We start from the raw sequence: 15,837 nt of genomic DNA, 5'->3' as shown, positions 1-15,837 counted from the left end.
AAAAAAAAATCCAACTGTATGAGTCTGCAGGGAAAAATTGTACTTTACAGATTGTAAGAAACTTAAGTAAAACAAAACTAAAATCTTAAAGAACACCAAAACCCAAACAAAACACAAAAGATAAGAAGATTGTTTCCTACCCTGTAGCAAAAGCTTTACCATCAGCAAAAGGGAGAGCTAAATTTTGCAGATCCAGGTATCTAAACTAAGGTACCTATCATCCAAGTTTTTGAGCATAGGCTCTGTGCTGTTGGAAAAGCTTTAATAAAAATACAAAGATTTAATCTCTAGTACCAAGAGGTTATAGCACAGATTGCAATAAGAAAATAGTGACTGGTTTCAAATTCCTGTTCCCCATCCCATATCTTGGATCAATGTAATTTAGGGCAGGGACATCACATATTTTACAGTGTGAGGAGAGGAAATGCATCTTTAAAAGCTTATTTTAAAAGAAAAGAAAGAAAATGGCAGCTGTTTAAATCTAGAAAATGGCAGCTGTTTGATGCTCTGGAGAGATTTTAAAATGCCAGAAGTGATCCCAGTGGAGACTGATCGGATATCTCTAAGCTGGACTGTGCACACTCTGCAACTTCCTCATTCTTAGTGGTACTTGGCTCTGCAAAAAAGTCCACTTATTTTAATGGAGACGTAACTAAGCCCTCGTAATGCTGGTAAAAACCTGTGCAATGAGACAGTGGTTTGTGGAGAGGACACGTAGATGTTATTGCAATATAAAAAACTACAACAATACGAGTAATAAATTTCTATATGCACAGAGACCAAGGAGGCAAAAGTAGTCAAATACTGGCCAGATTTGAAGCAAGTTTCCTAAATGGGGGGCGTTGTTATCTACAAAGAAATGAATGCTTGTTTAATATATTTTACACTTTTTTCCTAGTATTTGTTTTCCAGGAAAAGTTAATTTATTCTTTTTTTCTTTTCTTTCTTACACTTTGACTGAATTCTTTGTGGACATACATGTAACAAATGTGTTATTTGAAAAAAAAATATGTAATTTGAAATTTTTACTCACAACTAACTTGTAGCATTCCTGATGCATGCCCTCATTCATTCATGACAGCTTGAGCTTTCCTGGTGTTCTTTAAGATTTTAGTTTTGTTTTACTTAAGTTTCTTACAATCTGTAAAGTACAATTTTTCCCTGCAGACTCATACAGTTGGATTTTTTTTTTCTTTTTCGATAGCACATTATGTATGTGAGAAGCAGAAAGCATTTGGAACAATAATACATGAGACAAACATGATTTACTTCTATGTTCAGTATGTGGAAACATGTTGGCTGCTATTCTGGGCTTAGGGTCACATGTAAACACAGAAAATTCTTAAAAACGTATAACACTTAAAGTCCATAGCAAACCTCTCATTCGCCTCACTGGGGTTTATGTGATACCCTATGTCAATGCTAACAAATGATGTTTTGGCCACTGCTAGATTTTCTTTAAAGACAAAAAAAAAATAATTGTGGTGTTGTTTTATGGAGCAAGACTTAGGATATTTTCTATTAGCATTTTGATTTTTCTCGAGGGTCCATCACTGAAATAAATAGCTGATGGTGTGGTCCCATACAGCTTAACAGATTCAGGAGTTAGCTACTGCAGGAGCACCGGGCCCCCCGACACCTCGGTGCTGCACACTTGCACTGCCTTCCTTCTGCATGCAGGGATGTGCATTGGGCCTTCAACAAGACGAAGGAAGGGCCAAACTGGCTGAAAACAAGGCATTTGTTTTAAAAAGTTGTTGTTCAGGCTTGGCGATTCGCTCGAGGCAAGCGGCTGGGTGGACGGGTGGGCAGCATCGATGATGGCTCCAGGGGACTGGGAGCTGCTGGAGGAACCAACACGTCCTCCTGGCAGCAGCTTGTGGCGGCACCAACGCAGCCGGAGATGCGTTTGCGATGTGTGTGGATAGGTCAGAGCACGCTGGAGAAGAGCCAGCGGCAGCAGTGGCCCAGATGTCAGCTGCTGGGAGGGGTGTACGAGACACATGGTGTGGCTCAGACCTGATCACTTTAAAACTAGTTTAATTATGTCCAAGATGCTATGCACCCTCTTTCCAGTCTTAATAGAGCCTTGGCTTGGTGATATTTATTTCAGTGTAAACATTTCAAATTTCTTTTATTGGTATGAAAACGGCAGATTGCTGTTATGTTGCAGTCTTGTAGTAAGAATACGTTCAGGGTGGTTGGTTTATTAGCAGTCAGTAGTTTTTATCATGGCCTCTGAGGAGTTTGGTATTTCCCTCCTTGGTGGGATGTAGAGACAAACAGCTGAGAAGTGACAGCTTCCAGCTTGGGATAGTGACTTTCTGAATCCCTCTATCAGGGCAAAAGTTTTCATTTGATCATATCTTCAGACACCTGGCTCTTTTCACTAGAGCTGGCTTCAAAAGGAGAGGTGAAATCCAAAGAATTTTGAGTAACTAAACCAAATTTTCCATCCATTAAATCGAGTAATTGTTTTTTGGGGACTTTGAAATAGTCCCTGGTTCTGTTACAATGGAACTTGATTTCTTTATTAGAAATTATAAAAATAATGGATTTTCCAGTTAACAGAAATGTATGGAAGTTTCTGAAAATTTTCAGAATTAATGGGAGAAAGAAAAATGGAGCTGGAGCAGCTGGTGACCACCCCAACTATACAAAAGCCAAAAGGCCATTAAAAAAAAAAAAAAAAAAAAAAGAAATATCATTTGTGATTTTTACTTTGTAAAAGTTTGACCTAAAATATTTGAAAGTTAAAACCTGAAATGCATTTTTAAGGTAATTATTTATAGGGCGAAAGGGAAATGAGTCAATTTTCTGGCACACTGACCCTCCTGGAGCAATCTCAGGGATTGGAATATAATATTAATTTTCTGCATTTTGCTTTGTCCCTTAGTTATTTATAGCTAACAATTCATTCTGCATCTAACACCTATCTCTACAGACATATAGAGTAACTACTGGACAACAAAACCATTTGTAGCAATGATTATGAGATGGCTGTGTAGTACATGAGTTAATACCTGGGTTTAGTTAATTTTTCTGATCAGGAATATTAGTTTGTGAAATGAAATCACCGTCACCCAACTAATAATGATGCTTTGAAGTCTGTTTTGTTGCAAGTAGAAAAACATTCAAAATTTTGAGGTTTTACTGAACAGAAACTAAAGTGCTTTTTCATTTTGTATGTAAAATGTAATTCAGAATTACAGTGGGAATGAAAATCAAATTACAGGTATGAAATTAATCTACACAGTTGGAATAACTAAATAAAAGATAATCATTGCATAGCAAGAAACTGAAGAGAAACATCCCATTTTGTTCTTAAATACTTTTGAAAGCTTTCTGTTGACTTATCTACTTTTTTTTTTTTTTTTTTTTAAACCATTTTGCTTTAAACAAGCATACATCTTTCTGCTTGAAAATTAGCACTTGGGAAAATATGTGACCCTCTCTAGACAGGAGATTGCTAGTGGAGATAATGGCACATGGGAGAGGGAGGCTTATAGGAGGAGAGATTGATGTGTATCCTATTCCTGTGGGGTAGGTCTGACAGGGCCTGGCAGCACTTCCTAGTGGGTCTCAGCTCTTCTGTTTTAGTTGTGGACACCTGTGTGGAGAGATGAAGATGAGGCTAAGGCTCTGGGGAGGAAATAATGCTAATAGGCTAATGGGGAAGAAGAGGTGGTCATAGAAGGTGGGATGGGGCTGTCAGCCAGGGACTGTAAGGTGTATGAGTGACAATGTTTGAGGGGGGAATATCGCCTCCAAACCAGTACTGTGGCAAAGGAAACATTTGGGCTTTTTCCAGATACCTACTGTAGGCTAGATCCTTCCAAGGGATAAATTCTTCCTGAAACCCTAAGTCTTATAGAGTACCCAATTGCTGTTGCCACGTTTAGTCAATGAGCTGAGTGAACTTCGTAGAGGTTGCCCCTGCTTGCAGCAGCTTGGGAACAGGATCTTTGCTTCTACTAGTGACAAAAAGGGGTGGGTGATACGATGAAAGAAGACACGAAGTGCCAAGTGTTCATGCGTGCTAAGGTGTTGTGGGGGTGTGCTGGTGAATTATCTGTGATGTGACTTCCAGTCTTTTGCAAATTGTTATTTAAAATTGCTCAGTGAATTCTTCAGGCAAACCTATTTCGGCTCCAGAGTTATTGCAGATTACTCAGAGGAACTAGTCTTTCAGCTATTTATTATTCACCGTTCACTGTTTGCCCTGAATGTCACATCAGTCACGTGGTACCATTGACCTGACCTGAAACTTCCAAGCCCAAAGGAGCTTTTAAGAAAGCTGCATATCATGATTACCAGTATAAATATTTGTGCAAATACATATTTAAATACAAGTACTAGCAAAGTGCTCTCTTGCTGAGGTCATGATTTCAAACAGAAATTTGTCTGAGCGTTCACAGATGTTAAATGAAAGGGCAGCAGCTACCCGCGTAAGCCAGTTTGCGATTTGTTAGCGAAAGTAGAATTTCTTCTTGTGTTTTGTGGGGTTTGGTGAGTTTTGTTTGTTGGTTTTGGTTTTTGCTTTGTTTTTAATATGGATCTCCCACTTATATTATGGGTTAGTCTGAGTCTAGATTTCACAGAGGTTGCTGGTAGTGAGGAGGCAAGATACTCTTTTCACACCCGTAGAAAAAGTTGACCAAATTAGGGAAGGACTAGATCATTCTCTGGGAGCTGAGCAACTTGTGTGTACAGTTCAGGGTGGCGTGAAGTTGTAGATCAGATAGCCACTGGATGTCACTCTTGTTCTGTAATTGGAAATAAGTACCCGTTCTTCTACAATATCTCCTTTCCTTTCATGTAACCCAATGGTAATACTTCCAGAAAAGGTAATTACTACAGCGCGGAGCATAACTTCATCCTCGTGGTTAAGGAAAGGTAGTAAAATTCCCATTACTTAAGAGACTGGGGAGCTAAAGATGATCCTCTTGTGTCGGGATGTATTAATAGTACTGGTATGTTCTTAATAGCCGAGATCTTTCATGTAGCAGCAATAAAGCAAACATTAAAAGTCCTTTAAGAATAAGTATTTTCCAGACTGTATAACCTACTAATACAAAGTAAGATTTCGTTTTATAGCCTCCTAAGAGTTTTCTATCATATATCTCATTTATCTCTTCATTTTTTTTTTTTTCCTTAGGAAAAGCCATTGATTTTGTAGTTCAGAATGCAATGTCGGAATCCTATGGAGGGAGACCCAGTGCATCAAAGGTCGCGATAGTCATCGTGTCGGGGAGATCAGAAGACACTGTGGAGGCTGCTGCGCTTTCTGCAAGAATGAACAGTAAATCTCATTTTGCTGTCATTATTTTCAAGCAGAGTTGTTGCTTTTTTTAAGTAATGCAGTAGAAGAAAGGATGAAAAATTAAGGCACTGCTATGTTCATATGAGTTCAGGACTTACTGTGCATAATGTTCTGGTGAGAAACAGGCCTCAACAAAATGTGGCAGTTGAAGATGCCTTTGAGTTACTGGTAAATTCAGGAGCAATCCGCAATTTAAGCTGGACAGCTTCCATAGGCCTCACAATCTAATGGCATTTCATTTTCCAAGGTTCTGTGGATAGACAAGGATGACAGAAATGTGATCTAATATTGTAAATTCAATACTGTTGCGGTGGATCGTGAAAGGTTCACTTGTAATAATAAAAAACAGGGAGAGGATTTGGTCAGATTCTGTGCTCGCCTATACAGGAATATTGTTTTGCTATCAGTATGTGCTGCATGATGTTTTCTCAAGTTTTCTGGCTGTAGTCTCTGTACCTCGTCTTCCTCAGGTGTTCAGCTGAGGAACACTGACTTCCTTTGTAGGTTGCTTTGGGAGCTATTGAATAAGGCATGAGTTAAACAACAACTATCATTTTTATTTTTTTTTTTTATTTACATGGCTTGAAAATTATCCAGTTGCCATGTAATTGAAGAAAGAAAACAACATATTGAGATTTGTTTTTACATTTGGAAAAAAGTGAAGATGATAATGCTAAATCTGCAGTGAAGTTTTGTTGACCATGTATGATCTTATTATGCTTGGTACTAATAGAGTTCATCTTAGCTAACACTGTGATTAGAGCATCACTGTTTCTGCCCTTAATTGCCTTTAGCCTATGTGGAGGGAGTGATGCAAGTAATACATGTTGGAAATGAGAACAATACCTCCTTCTCCTGTGCATTGCTTATTTAAAACCTTTCTTCCTAGGGGTATCCCTGTTTCCCATTGGAGTTGGAAACAGGTATGACGAAGAGCATCTAAGAACTTTGGCTGGACCATCAGCTGTTAACAGAATCATGAAGCTTCAGAATTTTGAAGACTTATCCACTATGATCACATTGAATAGTGAATTTATCAAAAAAGTGTGCATGGGTAAGTCCAATATAGTTATAGCCTCATAACTGGAGCAAAACCCCAAACCTGAAACGCCAAACCCATGACGATTCTTGATTTGAGAGGTCAGTTCAATGTTCCTTTTTTAGTGTTACCTAGACCACCACCATCACAGGTGTAAAACAAAATCTAAGCCCTTTCCAGCATGTAGCCAACCACCATTCTGACCAACCAAATTTCAGGAAGATTTTAAAAAGTGCTTAGGCCTGAACTTTCAAGCTGCCGTCTTATTAATAATCAGTGCTGGTCATTAACTGAAGAACACCAGGAAAGCTCAAGCTGTCATGAATGAATGAGGGCATGCATCAGGAATGCTACAAGTTAGTTGTGAGTAAAAATTTCAAATTACATATTTTTTTTTCAAATAACACATTTGTTACATGTATGTCCACAAAGAATTCAGTCAAAGTGTAAGAAAGAAAAGAAAAAAAGAATAAATTAACTTTTCCTGGAAAACAAATACTAGGAAAAAAGTGTAAAATATATTAAACAAGCATTCATTTCTTTGTAGATAACAACGCCCCCCATTTAGGAAACTTGCTTCAAATCTGGCCAGTATTTGACTACTTTTGCCTCCTTGGTCTCTGTGCATATAGAAATTTATTACTCGTATTATTGTAGTTTTTTATATTGCAATAACATCTACGTGTCCTCTCCACAAACCACTGTCTCATTGCACAGGTTTTTACCAGCATTACGAGGGCTTAGTTACGTCTCCATTAAAATAAGTGGACTTTTTTGCAGAGCCAAGTACCACTAAGAATGAGGAAGTTGCAGAGTGTGCACAGTCCAGCTTAGAGATATCCGATCAGTCTCCACTGGGATCACTTCTGGCATTTTAAAATCTCTCCAGAGCATCAAACAGCTGCCATTTTCTAGATTTAAACAGCTGCCATTTTCTTTCTTTTCTTTTAAAATAAGCTTTTAAAGATGCATTTCCTCTCCTCACACTGTAAAATATGTGATGTCCCTGCCCTAAATTACATTGATCCAAGATATGGGATGGGGAACAGGAATTTGAAACCAGTCACTATTTTCTTATTGCAATCTGTGCTATAACCTCTTGGTACTAGAGATTAAATCTTTGTATTTTTATTAAAGCTTTTCCAACAGCACAGAGCCTATGCTCAAAAACTTGGATGATAGGTACCTTAGTTTAGATACCTGGATCTGCAAAATTTAGCTCTCCCTTTTGCTGATGGTAAAGCTTTTGCTACAGGGTAGGAAACAATCTTCTTATCTTTTGTGTTTTGTTTGGGTTTTGGTGTTCTTTAAGATTTTAGTTTTGTTTTACTTAAGTTTCTTACAATCTGTAAAGTACAATTTTTCCCTGCAGACTCATACAGTTGGATTTTTTTTTCTTTTTTTTTTTTTTTTTGTACGGAGGGAGTCTTACTTTATGTATGGAAGCGTACCAAAAATAATACTATTAAAAAGGTTTAAAAGATTTCCTAAATGCTTTCAAAATACATTACTTGTCCTGGAAAAGACAGAGAATTTAGCATATATATGCTAGCATAGTAAAGTATTATATAGTTTGCTGGTCAGTGTTTTAATTTCCTAGACACGTGCTTATTACATTGTCATGTCGTCGTACTTACATGAAATTACTTTTCATATATCTTTAGGTGTGTTGTGAGAGCGCATAAACATAGAAGCTGCAATTCAGTGGGTGCCTTGTGATTCTATAAAAACCTGTCCATCATAGCAATGCTTGAATGTAAGGAAACTGAATCTGAGTATTCTTATTGCAGCTATTTTCATACCTATGCTACTTGCTGACAGATCTTATCTTGGTGTTACTCACTGGATTTATTATTTTTCTGCATTTAATAAATGTGCGTGAGTGTGTATATTCTCATTACCTGATAATTACCTGAAATATTCTCAACTGATCAGAAGATTCAGAAGTAAGGCTGGGCCCTGCCTCAGCGTTAAAGCCATGATCTTTTAGGTACCATCTGGGCAGAGCTGTATGTCAGTACAAGGAGTTCTGTATTATTGCAGCCTAATTATTGCTCACAGGGTGTTTTGGGACCAACGTCACTGCACAAGTCAGGTAATGCTAATAGTAACAAAGCTGGTACACTCTGGACAGATGCCTGCAGTCTTCAGGTAGGGACTTTCATGTTTTAACACAAAAAATATATTCTTGCAGCCTAGGTCATGATTTTAAGTGAGCAATCTGTATTTTGGTGACCAGCACTTAATGGTTGGCTAAGGGAGTGAGATGGTTAAAAGATGTCTGTTTCTCTTTCAGACCCCGTCAGAGAATGTATAGATGAGGATGGAAACAAAAAGAAAGTAAGTGTATTGCCTGGGTCATCCACCTGGCTTTCAAGTTACAGAGTTCATGCAGGACCATCAATACTTTCATAGAGAATCTGAAACAAAAAGTGTTGGACAATATTAAGAATTATTTTGGAGGAGGAAAATGTTGGCTTTTGAACTGATGGGATAACTTTGCACACGAAGGGAGACTTTCTCTAACGACACCTGATCTTGCAGTGTGTTGAATGCTATTGAAAGCAGTGCAGAGCCGAGACTTTTTGACAGTGTGTGTCTTCCTTGACAAACAAAAATGTAGTTCCATCTCCTGGTGAAAGAAATTCTGGGAAAGCTAAACCTGACCAAAAGAAAGGTGGAGGCAACGGCATTGTCCAGATCCTTTCTTTCTGCTAAAACTACAAGTACCTTGTCCCTGTGAAAACTGAGTAATAGTCATCCCTCTAGAGAAAACCATCTCTTAAGTAATGAAATCAAAGTTCTTAATATTCATTTGCAGAAATTCTTTTATTAATCCTGAAAAAACTGAGTAAACCTGTCTGATCTCTCAGAAGTGATCCACTCTAAGAATGGAATGATGTAGCTGTTATAAGTGGTTCAGTTCCTTCATCTCAGGTGAAATGCCAAGGTTTTTGAGTGTATATGATACTTCATGCATTTAAAAATATTAGCATAAGCTTGTTACATGCTTTTTAGTAGGGGGTTCAGTTATGAGTTCTACCCTAGGATTTATCTCGAACTTCCAGTACGTTAAAAATATTCCTTTGATTTTTCCCTTGTGAAGACATGATCGTACGGAAGGATGTGGCTAATAAAGAAATGCTTATGAATTGTATAGCCACAGGAAATATATTTATATCAAAGCTGCCTGACGTGAGTGGCCTCACTCAGCTGGCCAGAACGCAGAAAGGCTTTAGCTAGATCAGACACTAAGTATAACCTGGTGACTCTGACGCTGACAATCTAATTAAGAAAAAAACAGCTAAAAACTAAACTTAAAAATCTGTCCTAATTAAATAATAAAAAAAAATCAGATTCTTGTTTATTCATTTGAGTTGCATGTATCCAGGCCTCTGGGCTCCTAGAAGCAGACACAGGTACATGTAGATAAGTGCTGGCAAGGCTAAGCTTGAGTTTCAGACATGCCAGGTTCCATTTTTGTGGTGATAAACTTAAAGCACAATTTCTGTTCTGGCTAAAAAGCTTTTGGAAGAAAAGGGGCCAGGTTCCAGTCCACATAAAAACGAACTACACTTTCAAATGGTAGCCTTTAGGTGGATTTTGTTTTACCACTTCTGTCAGCTAGAAGAAAAATGGGTTTTAGAAGACACTACCAACATGGTAGCCACTGCCTTTCGGAGCAGGCTGTTGAACATCCCGTGGTGCCTGCAGGACCCTGTGGAAGTGTTCTGCCTCTGGTGTTCAGCACCCGCACGCTGAGCTCCCCTGCTGCCTCACATCCCCAGGGATGAAGAATCAAAGCTCTTTTCTAATTCAGAAAACACAGGTTCTTACCCCGGATCCATCATATTTCAAGCGTTGATCGGAGAGTTACTGGAGGAGGCTCAGTTACCCAAGTGGGATGTCTGTCATGCACCTGGAGGTTGTGAGAACTGATCTTTTGCATTTTGCAAGAAAATCAGTTTTCAGGATCGCAGATCTCAGCCTAAATCCTATCAGTTTCATAAGTGACATGCTTTGTTACATTTTCTTTGTTCCTACCTCTACCCTGGAAATGACTGTCGGAGGAAGTTTCATGGCTAAGGTCACTGTTAGTAGCAGAAGGACGAAAGATCAAATGTGCTAGGTCAGGCCCAAAATCCATGCAACCCCCTGTATTATGTGGCCAAAACCAGAAGTCAGGGAAGAACATAAGTAGATATGAAAATTCCCTGAACTGTCCTAGACTTGAACGATTTATGACTCAGGGACACCCTGAGCTGCGAGTGGCAACTTTTGGGGTTTGATATTCTCAATAGTTTTCTCCTCCATGAATCTGTTCAGTCGTTCTTTGAATCCATGTAAGCTTTTAGTACTCATCCAGTGACAAGGAGTGCCAATAGTGCTAAATACAGACTGTGTCAAGAAACACTGGTTTAATATTTGAACTTGCCGGCTGACAGAATATGTGCATGATTATGATAGATTACAGGGTTTTTTTTGGATATAGTTAATTTTCATTAGTAGTCTTGTTTTGATGCTTTTAAGCATACATAAAGGTGATAATAGAAGTGTAGGTACTTGTCTTATAATGGTAGCACTTCATCGTGAAGAGATCTGTATAGAGATCTGCATTTCTACTTGATGTATGGTGGTAAAACCCACATTCCTGAACTAGCAGTTTCTGTAACATGACTTTTCTAGGCTTGTTCAGCACTTGGTTTAGAGAAGAGCAGACAAACCAACCAGCCTCTGACTAAATTAAAAGGTGCCAGCTGATGAAGCTTGTCGAGGAATGTGGCTTTCCCTCCTGCAGATGCACAGTAAGAGAAAGTGTGTGCAGGTCCAGGTCCGTGGGTTCAGAGCTCCCTCGGGGAGGAAGTCTGAGGCTTCCTCCGGTGTGCTGGCAGGCTCATCGGTTTCAGCAGACTTATCCATCACGATTTAGAAACTTCTGCTTTTGCTTTCCTTTCTGTCCTATTCTTACTCCTATGATTTCATATCAATTGGGATTTAGGCGTTATTTGTCTTCGGAGTCCCTGCATTTTCCTCTGCCCCAGGACTCCTGGCTTTTTTGGATCCTTCAACTGATATTTTTGTTTTAATGTGCTGTGCTTTGCTTTTCTTGTTCAGCTCTTAGATGTTTTCCAATAGATGTCCTGTTAAGGAGTGAAGCGAAAACAATTAAATATGTGTGGAAGCCAGAGGGTTCTTTGCCAGACTTGCACAGCTGTATGTGTACCCTTCCAGGTGCTCCACTTCCAGTGAGCTGTAGGCGAGACAACTCTAATTAAAAAACACTCCATTTCTTCCTATCTAAATATTTTTTCCATACTTAAAGCTCCTCATGTTGCTTTTTCACAGCTTCCTCTAGGCTCACAAGCCTGAAATGTATTAAGCCTCTTTCAGGACAAGTTTCCTTCTCAAAGTCCTGAAGCATACAAGCAGGTCCAGTAAATTAACTCACATTTAATATGTAATTTTTTTCTGGCTTCAAACCTGGCAGTTCTCTTTTAGACTTGATGGTATCACATAGCTCAGAGATACAGAGCACTAATTCCACATCACTATTCCTGGTTTGCACATTAGTGCCAAGAATAGCCTGTGAGTCATGATGTGGTTACCTGGGTATTTTATCACTTTGCTCTTCTCTTTCATGGGAATGATGGGTAAGCTGAAAAGAAGAGGAATGGGAAATGACCTTGCCCAATAACAATCATCTTTTCTGCCCCACATGCTGCTGCTCGTGAATATCAAGGAATGTTATGCAGTTCATAGATCCACTGCCTCACTTGTTTACTAGTGCTTCTGGACTCACCTCTGTAGAGACAGATCTGGAAAGGGCCGTTTCCCACATTTGGCGACGTTCTTGGGAATGCAGACCTCAGGGATGAACACTGTTTTGAAATTCATTGAGCCTATTTATGGACTTCAGAGCTCTGCGGGATTGGGGCCAGAGAGCTCAGCTTTTTGCATATAGGAATCTTGAGATATTCCAGATTGTGACCACATCTATTCCTCTGTCATTTAGTAGTGTGCAGCCCTGATGCCTTAAAATTTAGACTGTCCTTTAGAAGATGAGTATATTTTACATTTTATTTTTAATTTCACAGAACAACTATGTATGTCTAATAACATTAATCTGGTAAAGGAACATTTTCCCTTCGGGAAGGGAGGAACTGTTTTAAAGTCTTGGAGTTGTGGATAAAATAACTAGAGTATTCCACGCCTTTCTAGCTTGGAAAAAAATATTGTTAATTCCTGCTGTGCCATGACCATCTGTGCTCAGAGCTCTTTCTAAAATAATTTTATGGCTTATGAAAACTGAAGTCTTTGACATTTAAAGAAAAGCTAAGGGAAATTCTTTGTTGACTATGCTATCCATGCATGCTGTAGGATGGCTAAGCTAACAATAGATGGAGTAGCAGATACTTCATTCTGCTGTAAAAAAACATCTCCTCTTCTAGACTATTATCTTTTGCTTGGAATTTCAGCGTCTATTTCTTACAGTGTTGCTAATTTAAACTTTCTTATCCTCATGAAATCCTTAATGCACTGCATTCTATTGTTTAATTATCCAAGGCTAATTTGAGTAGCACTGCTGTCAGTGTCACTTTACTTGCTAGCTGTAGGATTGTGGCAGCAGTCAAGTTTTTAATTTTCTTCCCCTCTGCCCGTGTTCTTTTCAATATCCATGTCTCCCTATCTAGCCTGGTGATAAATGGACATTACCGGACCAGTGCCACACTGTGACATGCTTTCCAGGAGATTACACAGTTCTGGAGAGTCACCAAATTAACTGTGAGAGGATGCCAAAACCAGTATGTCACAGTAATCTTCCTGCTGTAAAGATTGAAGAAACTTGTGGCTGCCGATGGATGTGCCCATGTGAGTATCTATCTTTGCACGCGTGCCTCTGCCTCTCCACCACCTGAAATGTTTCTCAGATGTATAATGCTGAATGGAGCTTCTCAGTCATGTGCATCAAAGGTGACTGAGGTGGGAGGAACTGATGCTGTACACTGGTTAAACAAACAGCTGGGAGTGTGAGACTCTCACTGAGGCCTGGAATGTGTGATGCTATTTGCAAGTTCAGGGCCACTGCGAGCTTATTTTTTTTACATTAGCATAGCTGCAGTGTTTCATCAGAGAATCTCACACCCTGTTTCCAAAGCTGTGTGAAGTGAGGAGGATGCATGGAAGAAAACAAATTTATCTTGGCAAGCTGTAAGCAAGTTATGTATTCGTGGTCCACCTCTAGGCTTGAGGGCTTGACCTGACCTCAGTCAAGCACATGTATTAAAGAAACAAAAAATGTTCCCTGCCTCCATAAAAATCCCACACTGAGTATCTGAGCAGAAGTGGTAAACACTGTGTTATTTGGCTGAGACGACAGGGGCAGAAATTAAGTGCCTCCACTCGCATTTACAGGGTGGAGGGATTCAGCCATTTATTAAAAAGAGAGATACTTTAGAAATATCCCACATATGTGAAAGGAAGACTTGAGGAAGGAAGAATGATGATTTCGAGCAGAAAAAAACAAGCTGAAGCCTCCAGGTTGCCCCAGTGCTCAGACAAATGCCCTGTCAGATGAGGGGTAGGCTCAGCCGCTGGGTCTTCTGGTACATCTCAGCCTGAGTTTGGGGACAGAGGCTTCTTTCCTCTCCACGGGAAATGCACAATAGTCATATACTTGATTTCCAGAAAAATTAGTCAAAATGTTTATTTTGAATTAGATGTTAAAAAGATCAGGTCCAGTAACCCTTAAAGGTTGTAACTATACAAATAATGCATTTCTACAGTCCAATCGTGCATGCTACTACAGCTAAAATTTGCAGAAATCTCCAAAACAGGAACATGTAGGTGTTACAGCATTTAAATCCTGTTCAGAGCCTGAATCTCTTTGGCTTTGAGCATTAGAGGACTGTACTCCCCAACATAATTCTGAAAATTTGGTTTATATCTAAAGTCATATGATTACTTTTTAAAAGTAAATCAGATTCATAAAATCACAGACTGGTTTGGGTTGGAAGGGACCCTAAAGATCATCTAGTCCCAACCCCCCTGCCATGGGCAGGGACACCTTCCACTAGCCCAGTTTGCCCAAAGCCCCGTCCAACCTGGCGCTGAACCCTGCCAGGGAGGGGGCAGCCACAGCTGCTCTGGGCAACCTGTGCCAGGGCCTCACCCCCCTCACAGGGAAGAATTTATTCCTTAATATCTAATCTATATCTACTCTCTTCCAGTTTAAAACCGTTACCCTCATCCTATCCTTACATCCCTGATCAAGAGTCCCTCCCCAGCTTTCCTGCAGCCCCTTTCAGCCCTGGGAGGCTGCTCTAAGGTCTCCCCAGAGCCTTCTCTTCTCCAGCTGAACCCCCCAGCTCTCTCAGCCTGTCCTCACAGAGGAGGTCAGAGATCAAGACCTTCACGGCCTCCTCTGGACCCACTTGAGCAGGTCTATGTCCTGTTCTATAGAACCCTGTTCCATAAACCCCTATATATCTATCTTCTTTTTTTAACATATAATCTCAATCTAAAATGTCCTCTGCTGAACTAGCTGTTTGAAGAAAAATTTCTTCACAGCGCTCCCTGAAACACCCGAGCTGGTTAGACACTCAAAATTTTAACACCCCAAGTTTTAGCATTTCACATTTGATTATCCAAGCCCTTTAAAGCTAACATTTCTGTTTTGAAGTAAGTACTTCAAAAAAGGTAGAAGGATTTTAGTTGAATAATCATAAATATTTTATAATATTTAAAAGATACTCTTAATGATACCTACCTATAAGAAGTGCATCTGTAATAATTTTCTATCTACACTGAGAAAGACATGAAGGCATTGCTTTTGGCATTCAAAACATGTCTTCATAAAAAATTACTGAAGGGATGAAATGAAAATTACCATTTGTACCGTTAGCTGATTATCATGAAAAGACCTATAGTTAACTTGGGGTTGATGCCAGTTTACAAGAGCTAACAATTGTCCAACCCTTTATGAATCTAATCAGCCATGATACCACCCCTTTTTTTTTTTTTTTTTTTTTTTTTTTTTTTCCCCCCCCGAGATGTTACAGCTTGTGAGGGACAACTAGTAAATTTTCATATGTTATAGAAGGAGGGGATAAAAAAAAATCCCTGATCCCACACAGTTGATCAAAACCCTGTGGGTAAAGTACCTTTGTTTCAATGACTACACAGCGAAACCGGGGTGATGCTGGTTCTGATGCCATATGTGCTGAAGTCAGAGCTGAAACTCTCAGCAGTCCATAGATGTTAGAGATGGGCATAGCAAAGTAGGTGCTTAGTAGGAGGTCAGTGTGCTTCAGAATCTCTTTGTTGTTATGGATGGAGGCTGCGGGAGCATGACAGTGTGGGCTCGGCTCTCACGATTCAGTGAAGTAGCATTCAATTATTTAGAGAGCCAAAGCACACTTTCAAACAATTATTTGATAGTGCAGATGGTATGACAAACGGCTGTGCAGAGAGGAAG

The 15,837-nt window shown here is 39.4% G+C and overlaps 1 protein-coding gene across 1 annotated transcript in view; it reads left to right on the top strand.

The window, feature by feature from the left end:
* Nucleotides 1-15,837, top strand: part of VWF (von Willebrand factor) — a 147,194-nt gene that overhangs the window by 82,128 nt on the left and 49,229 nt on the right. Inside the window, exons 32-35 of the mRNA XM_026867575.1 lie at nt 5,159-5,302; nt 6,213-6,377; nt 8,659-8,702; nt 13,055-13,232. Of these exons, the coding sequence (XP_026723376.1) occupies nt 5,159-5,302; nt 6,213-6,377; nt 8,659-8,702; nt 13,055-13,232 (531 nt within the window). The remainder of the gene's footprint in view (nt 1-5,158; nt 5,303-6,212; nt 6,378-8,658; nt 8,703-13,054; nt 13,233-15,837) is intronic.

This window comes from Athene cunicularia (assembly GCF_003259725.1).
Source record: "Athene cunicularia isolate RWA chromosome 1 unlocalized genomic scaffold, athCun1 chr1_part2, whole genome shotgun sequence".
NCBI lineage: Eukaryota > Metazoa > Chordata > Aves > Strigiformes > Strigidae > Athene > Athene cunicularia.
Note: the sequence above shows the minus strand (reverse complement) of the source record. Positions and strands in the feature narration are given on the sequence as shown.